Genomic DNA, 19,092 nt, shown 5'->3' with positions numbered 1-19,092 from the left:
GGCCTGAGTGTGCGCCTGTCTATCCGCTTAGCAACAGAACTCACTACAAACACTTCAGCCCAACTCTCAGCTCATTGTGTTGGCTGCCGGGTGAGCAGAGCCTCCTTTTCAAAGTCTCTTTGCCATCTGAGCACGTTCCTTGGAGGGAGAGGACCAGAAGGTGCAAATCAAAAGAGATACAGCAGGGACACAATAGAACTTGAAACCAAATAAAATACAGGAATAGCCGGGGACTAAAGGAGACTTGAGGACAAAGGGGGGATGAAAAGGCTTGCCTAAGAAAAAGGAGTCTGAAGCAGCCTTTTAAACCATAATCAAGGAGAAAAACTGTATCATTGTTTCACTGTGAAGTGCAATAGATTATATTACTGTGAAATGTAGAAGTATGTTGTAATAAGAGTATTTTTATTGTGTATTATACTGAATAATAAGATTGTAAGGGGCCGTGGGGGGGGGGGGGGAGGACAGAGATGGGAGAAATGTGATTGAGACCTGTCTGTACTGCTCTCCCCCTTTTTTTTCTCTCTCCTCTCTTTCCTCTCTTCTTTCCTCTCTTCTTTCTTTCTCTTTCCTTCCTTCTTTCCCTCCCTCCTTTTGTCTTTCCCTAGTCCATTTTTCAAATTTGCTTAATTAACCCAAATTTATTAGCGGCAATACCAAGCAAAGTAAAATATTGTAGTAATACAGAAGAGGGAAGAAAAAAAAAACGACTGTCTCTGGGAACTGTTAAATCCACAACAATAACAAACAAATTGCAGTGTCAGAGCTATACAGAGCTATATAGGTATTTTTGTAAACACTATCTTCAGTACCCTTCATAACCCAGTCCATAACACATCTTCTCCAAAATCCACTAGAAGGCAATAAACCTACTTATTTACTCAGAAACTGAGCCGAGGGGAAGGAGGACTCATAGGTGGTAGAAGGGAGAGTGAAAGAAACCGAGAGATTGACAAGGATAGGGAGGGAGGGGAGGATAGAGACAGTAAGAAGAAACGAACATCAGATAGCAACAAGGAGCCAAAAAGAGATATAAACCAAATCAAAGGCCACTAAACTAGAATAGATAAAGATGACTACACCTAAACTCAAGAAAGATAAGGGGGAGAGAGTGGATAAGGAAAAAGAAAAAGAAGGAGATAAAGGTCTAATGCAACAGCCCACGGGACAAATTCAAAAGACTTCGGCCTCGGGAGAAGGAATAATGAAAGAGATATTAAAGGAAATACAAGGAATCTCAGCAAAACAAGATGTACATCAAGAAGAGCTAAAAAAACTCTCAGAAAAACAAGATGAACACCAAAAAGAACTCCAGAAAATGAGGAAAGAAATGTCAGAGGACTTAAATGCAATGAAGAAAGAAATACAAGTATTCCAGCAAGAAATGAAAGTACTGAAAGAGGAAAAGCAGGTACTGGCAAACAAACAGGAACAATGCGAGAAAAGACTGGAAGATCTGACAGGGAAAAGCCTAATGCTCGAGAAGCAGCAGGAGAAGCTAGAGACAAGCGAACTGGAATTCCAACTTAGATTTAGAAATATAGCTGAAGATCCAAAAGAAGACATCAGACAAATCGTGATAGAACTAACGGCGAAGCTAATGGAATGCCCGGAGGAGGTTATAGAAAAACAGATTGACCGTGTACACCGCATATCAACCAATTATGCAAAAAGAAATAAAACAGATAGAGACGTTATAGCAAACTTCACCAGAAAGACAATCAGAGATAGCATTCTTAAACAAAATAACCAACAACAAACCCATTATCGAGGAAGGAAAGTCATCATCTTGAAGGAAGTCCCACCATCCACCTTACTGAAGAGGAAAAAATATCTCTTCCTGATGGAAAAACTGAAACAACTTAATATAAGATTCCGTTGGGAAAGAACCGAAGGATTAATGGCTACATATAAAGGAGAACGAGTTTGGCTTACATCAGAAGAAAAAGCTCAAGACTTCTACAAGAAATTACAAAATGAGTTAGAAACTCAACCCTTGAAGGGCCAAAAACAAGGAGTTAAAAGAGCAAGATTAACATCCCCAGGAGGTACAACATATGTTAAAGAGCTGAAGGGTTGGGATCCGGATGCAGAAGAATCAAGAAAAGAAGAGGATAGCACCGGAAAAAATGAAAATGGAATGGAAGCTTAATTTACTATCATTAAATATAAACGGTTTAAATTCCCCAAATAAGAGGAGGAAAGTATTTAACAATATGAAAAAGAACAATTATGACATAACACTACTGCAAGAGACACATATCCATCAGAAACACATGGCACACCTAAATCAGAAAGGTTTTAAGGTATTCGCTTCCTCCGCCCCAGAAAAAAAGAAAGGTGTAGTAACTTACGTTAGAGAACCAATAGTAGCCAAACAAGCCTTTAAAGACACAGAAGGTAGGATTATAGGGATAATTGTAGAAAGAGGAGGATCCAAATTGCTAATATGTAACCTATATGTACCCAATGGAGCAAAAAATGTATTTGTAAATAAATTGAAAAATTTTCTTGTGGATCAGGAGTATGATGAGCTCATTATTGCGGGGGACTTCAACGGGGTGCTAGACACCAACTTGGATAAAAGCCCATTAGACAACAAGAAAAAGAAAGATGTAGGAGGTAAATTACCTACTAACCTGCTTAAACTAAAAGAGGAGTTTAGCCTAAGAGATGCATGGAGGACCCATAACAAAAAAGGGAGGGACTATACATTCTTTTCGAATAGGCACAAAAGGTGGACCAGAATCGATATGGTCTGGGTCACAAAGACGCTAGTGGGGAGAATTAATAAGATAAAGATCTTACCACGGTACCTCTCGGACCACTGCCCGATGGAAGTAGCCATTAATCACAAAAGAGAAAGGAAAACATGGAGACTAAATGAGTACTTGTTAAGATCGGAGGAAGACATAAGGAAGAACATAGAAATACTGACAGAATTCTTTAAAATCAACGATACTGACAATATGGCAGAAGAAATCATCTGGGACACCAGTAAGGCCTATATGCGTGGGGTCTTCATACAACAAAATAGCAGAAAATACAAGCTGAAAAAACAGAAGGAACTAGATATCAACAACAAAATAGAGGAACTAGAGAAAGAACTTAAAAGGCACCCAAAGAATGAAAAAATCAAATTAGAGCTGGAACTGCAGAATAAGCAAAAAGAAAATATGGAGCTAGAACAAATGGCAAGAAATCTGGCCTTCTTAAAACAAGACCACTTTCAAAATGCGAACAAGGCAGGAAAGTGGCTTTCCAAGAGAATTAAGAAGAAAAAAAGCAAACAGAACATCGTACAAATTGAAGAAGGAAACAAGATCTATACAAAAGACGAGGAGATAGCGGCCCAGTTCCATAAGTTCTACAAGAAGTTATATAGGAGAGATCCGATAAGCAGGGAAAAAATTAATGAATATCTGGGCAAACAGAAAATAACAAGAATATCGGAATCCCATAGAGAAACCCTAAATAAAGAGATCACGACAGAAGAACTAGAAGGGGCAATAAAGAGACTCAAGGCAGGGAAAGCACCTGGCCCAGACGGCCTTCCTATGCTATACTACAAAAAATTAAAGGAAATTATAATACCACAACTTAAAAGAGTAATGAACAACATCCTACAAAACGGTACAATACCAAAAACCTGGAAAGAGGCCAGCATAATAATGTTGTATAAGGAAGGCACGGACCCCCTTGGTGTAAGGAACTACAGACCAATTTCGCTATTAAATAGCGATTATAAGATCTTTACATCAATATTAGCAGAACGATTAAAAAGCTTCTTAGTAACGTGGATTAAGGAGGAGCAGACTGGCTTTCTGCCAAATAGAAAGATGAAAGACAATGTCCGAAACATCTTAAACATCATTGAATATTTTGAAAGTCATAACGAGAAAGAACTGGCGATATTATCGGTCGACGCGGAAAAGGCATTTGACCACCTAAGTTGGTCCTTCTTCAAATCAATACTCAGAGAAATGGACATAGGGTTTAATTTCATGAATGCCGTAAATACCATCTACGCTGACCAAAGCGCAACCATCAAGATAAACGGGCACGAATCAGAAAGATTCATGATAGAGAAAGGCACGAGACAGGGCTGCCCCCTCTCACCGCTAATTTTCATTCTAGCGCTAGAAATTCTGCTAAACGAGATCAGGGAGGATAACAGACTGACAGGAGTAACAATACAGAAGGAATCCTTCAAACTAAGAGCGTTCGCTGACGACCTTATTTGCACAATACAAGACCCCCTCAGTAACATCAGCCTATGGATAGAAAAAATAGAAGAATTTGGCAAGGTCTCAGGCCTTAAAATTAATAAAACAAAATCAATGATACTCACCAAAAACATCTCAAGGGAAAGAAAAGAAAGATTGACAGCCCTTACAGGCCTACAAATAACAACGAAAATTAAGTACCTTGGTATATATATCACGGCGAAGAACTCTCAGCTATTAAAAAACAACTATGAGGTAAAATGGAGACAGATTAAAAAAGATCTAAAAGACTGGCAATACTTGAAACTCTCTCTCATGGGCAGAATAGCAGTGGTAAAATCTAATATACTCCCCAAAATGTTGCATTTATTCCAAAATATACCAATAATAAGAAAGAAACAACTATTCGTAGATTGGAACAGAGACATCTCAAGATTCATTTGGAATAACAAAAAACCCAGAATTAATTTCACCAATCTAACAGACGAAAGAACAAGAGGCGGTCTAGGTTTACCAGACCTCAGGTTGTATTTTGAGGCCAGCTGTATGGAGTGGATCATAGATTGGATCAGATTGCAGAATAAAAAATTATTAATGTTAGAAGGCCACGACCTAAGATCTGGGTGGCATGCCTATATATGGAACAACAAGGCAAAGGTGGAAAAAAATTTCCGAAATCACTTCATCCGTGCGGCCCTCCTAAAAGTTTGGGATCAGTATAAGGGGAGAATGTACCCGAAAACGCCGCTATGGCTCTCCACCTTGGAAGCCCATCAAAGGAGAGAGATAGGCTGGAGAACATGGCCTACGTATAAAGACCTTCTTGCAAAGACAGGAAAGGAAGAAAAAATGAGACCATTAGAAGATCTAAAAGAAAAATACAACAATCTCACATGGCTTCAATATTGGCAACTGAAAGAGTACTTCGTAAAAGACAGACAAATAGGCTTCATGGAAAGCGTATCCGCCTGGGACAGACTAATAGAAAAACCAAGTAAATTCATTACCAAAGCATATAAGCTACTGCTTGAATGGTCTACGGAGGAGGAGAGAATCAAAGAATATATGATTAAATGGGCAAGACTGTTAGGAAGAACAATATCATTGGAAGAATGGAACATCATCTGGAATATAAAAACAAACTATTCATATGCCTATGAGATAAAAGAACACTGGATTAAAATGGTACACCAGTGGTATCTAACGCCCTCCAAGATTGCCAAATTTTCGAAAAACATGTGTAATAAATGTTGGAAATGCGGGCTAGAGGAGGGAACTTACAAACACATGTGGTGGACTTGTGTGAAAGTAAAAGCTTACTGGAAAACAATCCAAGAAAACTGCCAAAAAATACTAAGAAAAAACATCCCCTTAAATCCAGAGACATTTCTATTGGGTTTAACAGAAAAAATATGGGACAAAGAGACTGATAAGCTATTCGTCTATCTGGTTACGGCGGCTCACATACTCCTCGCCAAAGTCTGGAGAAAAAAGGAAATGCCATCGGAGGCAGAATGGATCAATAAAATAGTGGACATAAAGAATATGGATCACCTATCATATATCCTTTCAACTACACGAAATATACCGATTACAGAGACAAACTGGTCACCAATTGAGGAGTGGTTGGAGGAGAAGAAGTTAAAATTGTAAATGGGCAAATAACATCCCCACAGTCATGGCTCTAATCGCCGCTTATTTGTGGCAAATACGTTAATTCAAAGGTTTATTTTGTTTTTTTTCTAAATATACATTTTTTTATAAGTACGGAGTACAATCTTCTCTAAGTGCCGCAAGCTACAATACATAAAGCAAATTTCCAGTTAAAACTTTTATCTTAATATCAAACACTATACTAAAAAGCAAATCAACACAGATCAGGAAAAGAAGTAAGGTATAAGTTAATGGGCGGAAGGGAACACAGGGAATGAAACGAACTAGTGAGAAATAAAAGGAAACCATGAGACAGAAAACATGAGAACCTTTAAAGATAGGACAATAAAGATATTTACACGAAAGTTTTTGAAGCAAGAAGGACAATATCGAATATACCCATACAAGAACTAAGCATTAGAGTAAAAACATACATCTTTATATAAATACATATATCTGTATATAAAAATGAAGACTGCAAACAAAGACAAAGAGAAAATCCACTAGAGTGGGTGAGAGGAGGTCCGGCCAACTGAGGTTGGCCAAGTTTTTAATGTATATGTTCATGTGCATCTGTACCTTGTTATACTTGTAATCAGCTGTTTGTTTGTGTGATTGTTTTGTGTGTCTTTTTTGTAATGTTGTAAAATAAAACTTAATAAAATAATAATAATAATAATAATAATAATAATAATAATAAAAAGGGTCTGGAGAACAAGCCCTATGAGGCATGAAGAAGAGGAGGCTGAGAGGAGACATGATAACCATGTATAAATATGTGAGAGGAAGTCATAGGGTGGGGGGAGCAAGCTTGTTTTCTGCTGCCCTGGAGACTAGGACACGGAACAATGGCTTCAAACTACAAGAAAGGAGATTCCATCTGAACATTAGGAAGAACTTCCTGACTGTGGGAGCTGTTCAGCAGTGGAACTCTCTGCCCCTGAGTGTGGTGGAGGCTCCTTCTTTGGAGGCTTTTAAACAGAGGCTGGATGGTCATCTGTCAGGGGTGCTTTGAATGCAATTTTCCTGCTTCTTGGCAGGGGTTGGACTGGATGGCCCATGAGATCTCTTCCAACTCTTTGATTCTATGGTTCTATGATCTAGTAGTACAATCACCTGCCAAGCAGGAAAAGCACAATCAGCAGCAGATGGCCATCCTGCCTCTGTTTACAAGCCTCCAAATAAGGAATTTCCACCACAATTGAACAGCTCTTACAGTCAGGAAGTTTGGTAAATTTTTATTTTATTTTAAGGCTTTGGAGGTGGTGGAGTTGACCCCATTCCATTGCAGTAGTTACTTGCTGGAAAAAAGACAACTCCAGGAAAGTCTACTTCCTCTGGGCACCCATGGGGACTTAAATTCATTTCTTAATCCCGCTCCAAAACAGGTTTAGGTCCTGAGTGGAAGCACCCAGAGTCCTAGCCTCCAGGGCAGCAGAAAACATGTCTTCTCCTTCTTCCTTATGACATCTTTTCAAATATCTTCCTTGTATGGTTTTGTGCATGTTTTCCCACAAGTAAGACCTATTCCTGTTCAGTGGAACAGTACAAAGGAGAAGGGAAGACAGAGATTGAGATTGTACATCCATAGGGATATAGAGTAATTTAAAAAAAAGAAGAAAATTTGAGTGTAGTAAACAAATTAAAATTTGAGAAGCTATGGCAGACAGTGGGTTCATCCAAGATGCATCAGCCTCTCAATGCAGTTGCCACCTAAGTTATATGCATAGTGACATATTTTCTCTCACCTCTCCTTGGGGGTCCACATATTCCTTCAGCAAGCAATTTATGGGTACAGAATACACTGTGAACATCTTTTGATATCATATGCAACACATATGAGTCTAATCAAGTATGTCTCTTGGTGGGAAGTAACTTACACAAATGGACTTTACGCAGGTGAGAAGGATGAGCAAATTGGCCACAGTGGGATGGGAAGTACTGCCTCTGCATACTTTCTTGTTGATTCACTGAGCTTCCAGCTTTACATCTGACAGCTCTAATCCAGAAAGTTTCATCTAGTAAGAAGCATGGTAAAAATTATACTCGGCAGGGAATGTACCAGAAATAATATTTACTTGTTAGATAACATATGCACCATGTTTTTGACTAAAATACCCATACATCCAAGGTATCATTGCTGATTGTGAGGAATGGTGGCAGCTGTAGTCCTACACAAACCTGAAGACCAGCCCTGCAGTAAATAAAATATAATATGGCCACAAAGCATGGATGAATCTAACTGTTTTAAAGGGAGTTATTCCCATATTGCAATTAATGTTCCATGTATTTGTTCCTGGACAGGTGGAGTATCTTGATGCACAATGGTACACAATACAGTGGCCTTATACTGAAGAGGGTGATCATATACAAGAAAGAGAGGGTTATTCTGAGTGGTGAGTTAATTTCTCATGGTGAGTTTATTTCTCATGGGAACAAAATGAAATACTTTTCAGATTTAAAATAACACGATTTGATTTTCTGCTTGCACATACATTTGTGTGGGAACAATAACTTTGCTGTATCTCAAGGTGACAGCAGATATCTGCACTAGGGGAGCTAGCCTTGTAATAATTACAAACTAATCAGCAAAGCAATTGTAATTATTTTTCCCTTTTAAATAAGCAGATGCTTCAATTTCTTATAAAGATTCAATTGTTTGTGGGGAAGATTAGTTTCTTTCTCTACCAGCTCAAGTTCCAATATAAATATTGTAGCATTTCATATGCTTGAGATGCCTGAGATCTGAATGTTTCCATCACCATCCGCACTCTACCTCAATTCATAATACTTCAGGGTAATATCCTGCTCAGTGAAATGAAGATAAATGCTCTCTTTTTCTTTATAAAATTATAGATTAAGCTCTACCATTACAAGGAAATAAGTACAGTAAATAAATAAATAAATAAATAAATAAATAAATAAGTCAGTTGAGGCCAGAGATAGTTCTTGTTATTATTGGCTAAGACTGTGGTATATACTAAAGGAGAAAAACATTTAATACATGAATGACTTTTCAGTTACTTCTATACTAGGAGTGTTTTGGCCTGCTGAAATATTGTTTTTCCTCAGTCAGCTGGAAAAGAAATAATAGTAGTTGTTTTGCACCACGTATATTCCTGGATAATAATTAGAAACAACCATCCCAGTTGATAAAATCCTAATACAATTCTCTTTACTTGGGTATAAATGTTCCACTTTCATTCCTCAAATACTTTTTGTGGTGTTTTAAGGGGAATTCAGATAATTACCAGAAAAGTAAAAATAAATAATCGTCATCTTATTTATGTATAACCAAGAGTGGGGAAAGTCATTTTACACATATGCTAGGTCAGTGCTATTAAAAACTAAGCAAATATGTAGATTAATATTTCTCCAATATACAAATGGGTATGATCCTGTTGCATGTCTAGGGATTATTTAGCCTGAAGAAATAGAGATTTTAATATATTTTCTTCACAGTACTAATTATGTACATTAATGAAACCATCATATTATTCAAAGGACTTCCTGCGTTACACATATTGAAAGTGGGTTTATGGAGTTTCCTGACAGGTTTACAAATCGTGACATTTTGAAAAATATATTAAAATTGTAACTTACTCCACTATGGTATTTTCAAGAAAGATATTGCATGAAATTAAATGTTTTATAGGCCATTTATTATTATGACATTTAGTGAAATATATTAGCAATACATAGTCATCATAACCATTGGAGGGGGAAAAAGAAATTGCAGGTGATTATAATAATTTACAGTATATATTGCAAGAGTAGTGGTGCACGGGTGAAACAATGCAATAATGTATATTTATATGAAAATGTAAACATCAACAATCATCTTTGGGTTTACTTTCTCCTAAGAAGCAAATGAAAAATGCAACAAGCACAGATTATTTTGCAAAATATTTGGCAAGCAGGAAGAATGTCAGAGAACTAGAATAAAATTAGGCATGCAAGAAAAAAAGAATAAAGGAGAGGGGTCAGATATATCAAGAACAAGAACGAAAAAACATGAAGATGTGGGCCCACTTCTTAAGAAATATATAAAAAAATATAATGACTAAAGAAGGAAGGCTGTTTAACTTCAATTGCCATCTTCTGCCAAAAAGAAAAGTCCTTGTGAAAATCAAACAAATTATATAGGGAGCACATCTACACTGAACATTTAATGTAGTTTCAAGCTGGTATTGAGGAAAGCGGTTTCACTCTGCAAATGATTACATAGGAAATCTTGAAACTAATGTAAGGCCTGCATGCTGATTACACAAACCACAGAGCATCAATGCACATTAAGGGCTTTCTTTTGCATATTTTTCTGGGCTTTGATCAATGGAGATGATAATAATAATAATAATAATAATAATAATAATAATAATAACAACAACAACAACAACAACAACAGCAACAATAATAACACTTTATTTATACCATGCTACCATCTCCCCAGGGGACTCAGTGCGGCTTACATGAGGCCGAGACCAGAATACAACAATAAAAGGAATAACAACAATACAAGCAATTTAAAAACAAACAGGACAATAAAACAATAGCATAAGCATTAACAATAGGACAACACACTTTAAAATCTATGGGTAGGCTAAATGTAATTATAATTAAAAATAATGCTGGACATGGGCGAAAAAGTGATGGGGCAGTTTGTGGAAACATACAAGCAGACCTAAAACAATGTAAAGTGCTTTGGAGGACAAAGTGCTATGGGATCATTATTCTGGGAAGGCACACTGGGACAACCAGTCTCCTCCTAAAGACTGCCAGAGTTGGGGCATGTCTGATGTCCTTAGGAAATGAGTTCCAGAGTCGAGGGGCCACCACCAAAAAGGCCCTCTTTCTCATCCCCACCAATCGCGCTTGCGATGCAGGTGGGAGCACGAGCAGGGCCTCTCCAGATGATCGAAGAGATCACGTGGGTTTGTATACAGAGATGCGGTCGTGCAGGTAGGCGGGGCCCAAACCGTTCAGGGCTTTGTAGGTGAGAACCTGCACCTTGAATTGGGTCCGGAAAATGAATGGCAGCCAGTTGAGCTCCTTAAACAGGAGGGTTGACCGCTCCCTGTAAGGAGCCCCGATTAACAACCTGGCTGCCACCCATTGGACCATTTGGAATTTCCAAGCCATTTTCAAGGGCAGCCCCACATAGAGTGCATTACAGTAATCCAGTCTAGAGGTGACTAAGGCATGGACCGCCTTCACGGATGGGCCAGGAAAGAAGCTTCAGCCCAAGATATGAATACAGGTGGAACGGAAATTGTTTTCCATTTTTCTCCAAGGACAAAGAACTTAAAGATGTAATCTTTAAGTTCTTTTTTTAACTGTCCGGTCTAAAGGAATTCTGCCATGGGTACCCAGATATCGTGGTAGCACATTACCTTGTAGAGGGTTTTAATTTTGTTAAATGGTATCATTCCTGCTGAGTTATGTTCAAAGCATTATACCTCATTTGACAGGGCTGTGCATGAGGTTCGTAAAAGGAGGATGATGTAATGATAGCAGAACCTTGATAGCAATTAAATTCGCTCACAAGGAAATCTTGGGAAATTATTTAATGCTAGGTTTACTACTATACAACAAAGTTATGAATGAAGAAAACACAGGCAACTTCTGAGCTCAATACCTCCCAAAACCCCATACCTCAATTCACAAAAGTCCCTCCATTCAGCCTCCAGGTCTTCCAGTCAGAGACAGTTTGTGTTCTCAGGCTCTTTCCCACACAGGATCTCAGATATTTTAATTCCTCAACCTTGGCTTTGAATTCATGATATGGAGGTGTTCTGGTGTCTTGAACACATCAGATAAGAGTCCATGACAGGTGAGTGCTGAGCTGGCAAAATTCCCATCTTTCACTTGCTTCCTTTTCACCCTGACAACATCTCCCTCCTGGGTTCTTCCTTTGATGGTTCCCTTTTCGTAGACAGAGCCTCTCTCATAGGGTATTCCATGCCATGCAATCCATTTAAAAATTTTAGCATATTTTTGGAATGGGCTGTTTGCTCTCTTTCAGGATTACCTGGAATGGTAAATAATTTGGATTTTTTAAATTTATTTATATTTATTTATTTATTTATTTATTTACAGCTTTTATATTCCGCCCTTCTCACCCCACAGGGGACTCAGGGCGGATTACAGTGTACACATATATGACAAACATTCAATGCCAATTTTTGACATACAAATATATACAGACATACACAGAGGCTATTTAACTTTTTCTGGCCACCAGGGGAGCTGTCGCTTTCATCGTCCATCTGCGATGCTGATGAAGTATTTCCGCATTCCCCGCATGTTCCCCCGCTGGAATGCTCTGCTGGAGTCTTCTCTATGGCCTCATAAATTAGTTAATTTAGCCTCCCCACACTTTAAGATGGTACCTAATTTTCCTACTTGACAGATGCAACTGACTTTCGGGTTGCAAAGGTCGACAACAGGCTACACACAATTGGTTGGAAACCCACTCCAACCCAGGCTGGCTTCGAACTCATGACCTTTTGGTCAGAGTGATCTTAATGTAGCTGACACTCAGCCAGCTGCGCCACAATCCCGGTGAACAGATAGAGTGGGCTCTAGATGGAGTGGGTACTGGTCAATGCACTGACCTAATGCCCCATTTTGAACAATTTCATTGGGAGTTCTATTGGCACATGAAAAAACCGAGGGCTCTACCACAGGATCATTTTTCTGGGGATTAAGCTGATTACAGTGCACCAATTCTCCAGGTTACCTGCTCAAAAGTTGCAGGATCTCCAATTTAGGATCCATTTATTTCTCTTAAGGCAATATTTAGGTAGTTTTAGAGTTTTCATGGGCATCCCAACTTTGCATTTAGGGTAATTGCCCCTGGCAGGTCATTCCTTAGCAAGCTATGTGATGTCATAGCTGGAGTCATAAGTCCCCATTACAGAATTTGTATCAATAGAGAGATCTGGCAAACTAGCTAACGTTAATGCTGTTTCCTTCTGGAGATGAAATTTCCTTCTCCAGAATGCAATACAGGTGGCATCAGATACTACAGGCTCTGAGGATTTTGGTGTTTATTTTCGAGGGTGTAGGTGTGCCTCCCCCTGGCCCTTAGCTTGGGCACAAGCTGGCATTTTGACATATTTAACATTTCTTGATTTTTTTCCTATTGTGGTCACTGATAGACTATGGACTGGTGAGTTCTATAACTTGGTGGTCCACTTCTGGTATGACATTATGACTGCAGTCCAGATAATTAATTCAGTATCATCATGATCCAGGAATTTGAATCATTCACAATTTTTCTAAAAATAAACCAAACCCTAAATAAAACCCAAATATAAAATTCCATGTAGAAGAGATGCTCTGGCACGTTGCTTGTCCTTTACTATCACATTAATAAGCTGGAAATTTGTCAGGCTATGTCTGAAAATCACACTTAACCCCTTAGTGTCAGCAGAAGACACAATGGAGGATAAGGAGCACAATGTGAATAATAATAATAATAATAATAATAATAATAATAATCAGACCAAAGACAATTCTACCAGAGTCTGAACCAAACAACAGCCATAAATCCCAAGAAAACTGCAGCAACTAAATTTTGGAAAGAACTCTGGGAAAATAATAAGAACTACAACAAAAATGCTGGGTGGATAAAGGAGTTTGAAGAAAAATTCTCACAGAACAAAATGGAACAGATGGAAATAACAACTGAAATGATCAGCAAATGAGTGCAAAAAGTCAAGAACTGGACATCACCTGGTAGTGATCAACTGCATGGATTTTGGCTAAAATATCTGACTAGTCTACATGGGAAAATGGCCCAACAATTCAATGAGATGCTGCAAGAAGGAATGGTTACCAACTAGGAGAACATATCTGATACAAAAGGATCCAGCAAAAGGAGCAGCACCAGGAAACTACAGGGCAATATATGTCTGCCCACTATGTTTAAACTATTGACTGGCATCATAGCTGACAGAATTCAAGATTATCTTGAAGAAAATAATATCTTGCCAGATGAACAGAAAGGCAACAAATGGAAAGCAGGGGCACAAAAAACCAGTTATTAAATGACAAAGTGATTCTGGAGAACTGCAAAAGCTGAAAAAACAATCTTCACATGACGTGGATTGACTACAAAAAAGCCTTTGACTAGCTCCCACACAGATGGATCATCAAGTGCCTAGACACCATTGAGATTTGTAAAAATGTTGGCACTTTTATTGAAAATATGATGAAGCACTGGAAAACTGAACTGTTTGTTGGAAATCAAAACTATGGACTTCTGTTGGAAATCAAAACTATGGACTTTTCCAGAGAGACTCATTGTCCCCACTGCTTTTCATCATTGCCATGATCCCTCTGTCAACATTATTTCAAAAAACAAATCTTGGCTATCAAACATATCAGAGATCTCAGAAAATTTCACATCTGCTGTACATGCATGATCTGAAGCTGTATGGGAAAACTGAAACTGAAATCCAATCTCTGACTAACACTGTCTGAATCTTTAGCACTGATATCAACATGAAGTTTGGTTTGGAAAAATGTTCGACAGTGGCACTGAAGAAGGGAAAAATCATTGAAAGTGAGGGCATAAATGTGTCCAATGGCCAAGCAATAAAGTGTCACCAGCCAGAGGCCTATAAATATCTGGGCTGGACAATATCAAACATGAACATGTGAAAACTGTGGTCAGCAAAGAATAGATTCAAAGGGTCAGAAAAATTCTCAAAAGCAAGCTCAATGGAGGCAATACCATCAAGGCCATAAACATCTGGGCTATACCTGTCATAAGATATACTGCTGGCATCATAAACTGGATGCAGGCAGAACTGGACAATTTGGACAAAAAACAAGAAAACTCATGACCATTCATAATTCACTACATCCTCACAGTGATGTTGACCAGCTCTATCTGCCTAGAAGGTCTGGTGGCAGAGTACTCTTACAAGTAAAATAAACAGTTGAAGAAGAAAAACATGCCCTGGCAGAATATGTCAAGGAAAGCCAAGAACCTGCTTTAATTGAAGTCAGTATTCAGAAACTTTTCAAAGCACAGCAGACAAAGAACCAGTACAAGAAAGTTGCACTACAAACCAGAACTGACAGTTGGCACAACAAAGCATTGCATGGGTAGTTCCTTGACAAAACTGAAAGAAAAGTTGACAGGGTGAAGACCTGGTTATGGCTCATAAATGGAACACTGAAGAAGGAGACAGAAGGCCTGATTCTTGCAACCCAGGAGCAAGCCATCAGAACAAATGCCATTAAGGCCAGGATCAAAAAATCAGCAGATGACCCAAAAGGCAGACTGTGCAGGGAAGCTGATGAAACCATGGACCATATCCTCAGCTGTTGCAAAAAAATCGCACAGACAAACTACAAACAAAGACACAACTCTGTGGCCCAGATGATTCACTGGAACTTATGTCACAAGTACCACCTGCCAGCAGTAAAGGATTTGTGTGATCATAAACCCACAAAGGTTGTGGAAAATGAACATGCAAAAATACTGTGAGACTTTCAAATCCAGACTGATAAAGTTTTGGAACACAATACACCAGACATCATGATTGTGGAAAAGAAAAAAGTCTTGATTATTGATGTCGCCATACCAGGTGACAGCTGCATTGAGGAAAAACATCAGGGAAAACTCAGCCACTATCAAGACCTCAAAATCAAAATTGGTGCCGTGCCAAAAGATCTCAGCTGGCATTTGGAAACAATAAACATCGACAAAATCAAGATCTGTCAACTCCAAAAGGCCACCTTACTTGGATCTGCGCGCATCATTCGAAATAACAGCACACAGTCCTAGATGCTTGGGAAGTGTTCGACTTGTGATTTTTTAAATACGAAATCCAGCATATAGGTCTTGTTTGCTGTGACATACTGTGCTTTTATGTCAGTAAAACAATAATAATGTAATAATAATTATGTATTAGCCTCCTCTCATTATGGCTCAAGGTAAGGTTCAAAATGGGTAAAACAGTGAGAAAAAAAGAAAACACTATTAAAACACATATAACAAATATACACAGATAAAATTAAAATTCACACTGCAGGCTAAAATTCACAAGTCAACATTGACTGGATAGGTCTGCCAGAAGACAAAGGTTTTCAGTACCCACTAGATGTCTTATTTCCTCTTCCCAGCTTCCTCTAGCTGCAAAATCCTCTTTTTGGAAGTGGTGGGGAGTGGACATATTTTTTTTCAATTTGTCAATTAAAGACAATGCTTGCAAACATAAGTGGTGAAAAGTCCACAATCCTTCTAGCCCTCCTACAGGTGTCACTATGACCACAGTATTTGCATCTAATATAATTATATGTTTCATCCTTAAGGGTGAATTTAGACAGCACGAAATCAGCTCCAATTAGATATTTCAGCAGTGAAACCACACTTTTCCTTAAGTGAATGCTTTAGGCTCATTGATCAGGCTACAATCATGCCCTCCTTGCCTTCCCTGGCCCTTGCCTGTGAAGTGCTTTAAAGATGGGCCTGATAATTTTATGATCACTTAGATCTGAATGACTGAGTGCAGAGGATGACAATCAGGGACAGGGCTGATTAGCAAAGCCTTAATGCCGTTCTAGTCACTGACAGCAGCATTTTATGTCCAGCTTGTATAGCTGGTGGTACTTTGTTTTACTTCTGCACATTTAAACAAGCAAAACATTTTTTTCTGGTCTGACAACAATTACACTGGCCCTGGGCCCATTTCAGAACACAGTGTCTGGTCATTGGCCTCATTTAGACTGAATTTTATAGCAAACACAACTGATTTGTACTTCTTAACATAATATGAGGTTCAAAACACATTACTGCAAATGTTGTACATTTCCTTAAGAATGTGCACCAACACATATATTTTATGCTAAAACATAGTCAGTGTATATTTAACAGACTATCAAAGTACATATGTGTTAAATGTTCATATTGGGTCATTTCTCCACTTTAATGTTCTTTTCTCAATTTATGAATTTATCCAAGCATGTTAACTAAAAACTAGTGAACAGAGAAAGCTAGGAATGGATGTCACCTTTCACGCAGAGATATGATATTATTTAAAGGCTTTTCTTTGGTTCTCCCTGATCATTGTTTTTAAAAATGTAAATGTTTAGAAGTGTGCTTTTTAGGTGATTTATTTTTGCCCCAAACTATATCAAGGTGTACCCAAGCACAATCCAACATATTCTGAAAACTCCTCCTTCAAACCGCCTTCACATTCAGTTTTATGCAATCTGAAAGACAATTTTGAATGGGAGGTAATATACTCTGGGGGTTCTGATGTCAGTGGAGAAGTGAATCTATTTCAGGATTCAATCTGAATAATAAAGGAAGTATATACATAACATCCTGGACCTATTTGGGGGATAGAATGCAGTATCTTGGTTAGCTCTTGTGTTCCCCTGCTCCAGGGAGTATAAAGAGAACAACTGATTGCAACAGGTGTAAGAAAAAAAGATTCCATCTAAACACAAGGAAGAACTTTTTTTGTACTTTAAGAATTGTTTGACAATGGAATCAACTTCCTTAGAAGGCAATGGGCCTTCTTTTTGGTTAAGTATTTAAGCAGAGATTTAATGAGTATCTCTCATGAGTGATTTCTTTCCATATTCCTGCATGATAGGTGGTTGGACGTGATGGTCCATGTGATCCTTCCAACTCTAAGATTCTATAAATCCATGATTCTTTAAAGTCTAGGCTAAAACCAAGAACAATTTCACTACCCACTGATACCAGAATCATCAGCTATCAAAGTGCAGTACTTCTATCTAGGGCTCCAGCTACCTATGCCCACTACAAGGTTCCCCCTTTGAGTTTCTCAATTCTCTTGGTTTTATGTTACTTTTTGCCAACATTTACCCAGTAATTCATCGCTACAAAAGAGGTTAAGCTCTCATTGGACTGTTTGGAGATTCCCAGAGCCATCTCTATCTTCTTATGGCTTTCTAAAAACTCCCACATCCTTGCAGATGCCATTTTCTTAGGTATGGATCATCCTACTGTCAATGCTTGCGAGGGATCACATCATACTCCTTCAGTTAATATATGAGAACTTCTGCTCTCCAGGCTACATCAGTAGGAAAAAAAACAACAACTGGCAATGCATTTACAACATACCATTACCCACACTAGATAGGAAAAGGATCAGAAGGAAATAGTTATGTGTTCCAAATAGGCAAGTATTTAGTCTAATTAGTCTTTATTGGGTAGAGAAACCAGATTCATCCCCTCCTTCTCTTTTTCTTCCTCTTCCTCCTCCTCCTCCTCCTTTTCTGTTCTTCTTCCTTGAAGGGAAATTACTTTTAATTCACTGACCAGTATTTTGCAACAAGCAGCATGATTTGTGGAATAGCAGCTAATTATCTGGAAATTGTTTCTATTAGATAGTTGCTGTGCTTAAAAGCCATTTTAACTTTCAGTAAGAAAATACAGCATTTTAAATCTTCTAGTTCTATCTAGTGAACACTGCACCTTTTAATAACTTCCATAGCAAGGGTATATTGGTATGGGCTGTTATAATGATGAAAAAGGTCTAACTTAGGTCAGCCCACTTATCAGAGACTGCATTGTTTTCTAATCACTGTAAAAGTTTTAGTACTGTTCCCTTAGGCGGAGGCACACTAGGGGTTGCTAGAAAGATAGTCCATTTTACATTGGGGGCGGGGGGGGGGGGGGAGAGTTGAAGGAAGAAAACTATTTCACCAGTTTTCTCATATCATAAACGAGGGTTGTTTCCATGATGGGGACATGGATGGGAGGAATAACAGGAAAATGAGAGGAAATGATTTTACTCCTTCAACCCACTCCCCACCCCCATAAAATGGGCTATCCTTCTCTCTCTAGCACCCCCTAGTGGCCTCTGCCCAGATAATAGAACAGTACTAAAAGTTCTAATTCATGCACATACCTCCTGGATGCTTTCTTTGCTGAGTATTACATATGATACACTGGCTGGAAAAGCAAAGCAAGGTGTTTTAAGAAGTTTTTCAACTGTGGATATATTCAAAGTGAAGACTTTATTTAGAAAAAAAATAAGTTGCATTACTAGGTTGTATTGCTATGGTGAGTAGACAGGATGGGAACCAAGGCTAAGCAGCAGAGAGTTGTCAGATATTACAGTTGCAGTACAAAAGAGTTTAATATTCTAAATTATTTGATAAAGCTGTACTAAAATATGAACAGTTTGTTTATTTTTATTTATCATATCAGCAGCGAACC

The 19,092-nt window shown here is 38.4% G+C and overlaps 1 protein-coding gene across 1 annotated transcript in view; it reads left to right on the top strand.

Annotated features, from left to right (window-relative positions):
- Positions 1 to 1,072: 1,072 nt before the first annotated feature.
- The window catches only part of LOC137096213 (tropomyosin beta chain-like), a 71,791-nt gene continuing 53,771 nt past the window's right edge, over positions 1,073 to 19,092 (top strand). The window contains exons 1-2 of the mRNA XM_067464856.1: positions 1,073 to 1,642; positions 2,523 to 2,622. Of these exons, the coding sequence (XP_067320957.1) occupies positions 1,073 to 1,642; positions 2,523 to 2,622 (670 nt within the window). The remainder of the gene's footprint in view (positions 1,643 to 2,522; positions 2,623 to 19,092) is intronic.

The sequence above is a fragment of the Anolis sagrei genome, chromosome 2 (assembly GCF_037176765.1).
Source record: "Anolis sagrei isolate rAnoSag1 chromosome 2, rAnoSag1.mat, whole genome shotgun sequence".
In the NCBI taxonomy this organism is placed as follows: Eukaryota; Metazoa; Chordata; class Lepidosauria; order Squamata; family Dactyloidae; genus Anolis; species Anolis sagrei.
This window is presented reverse-complemented; position numbering and strand designations above follow the sequence as displayed.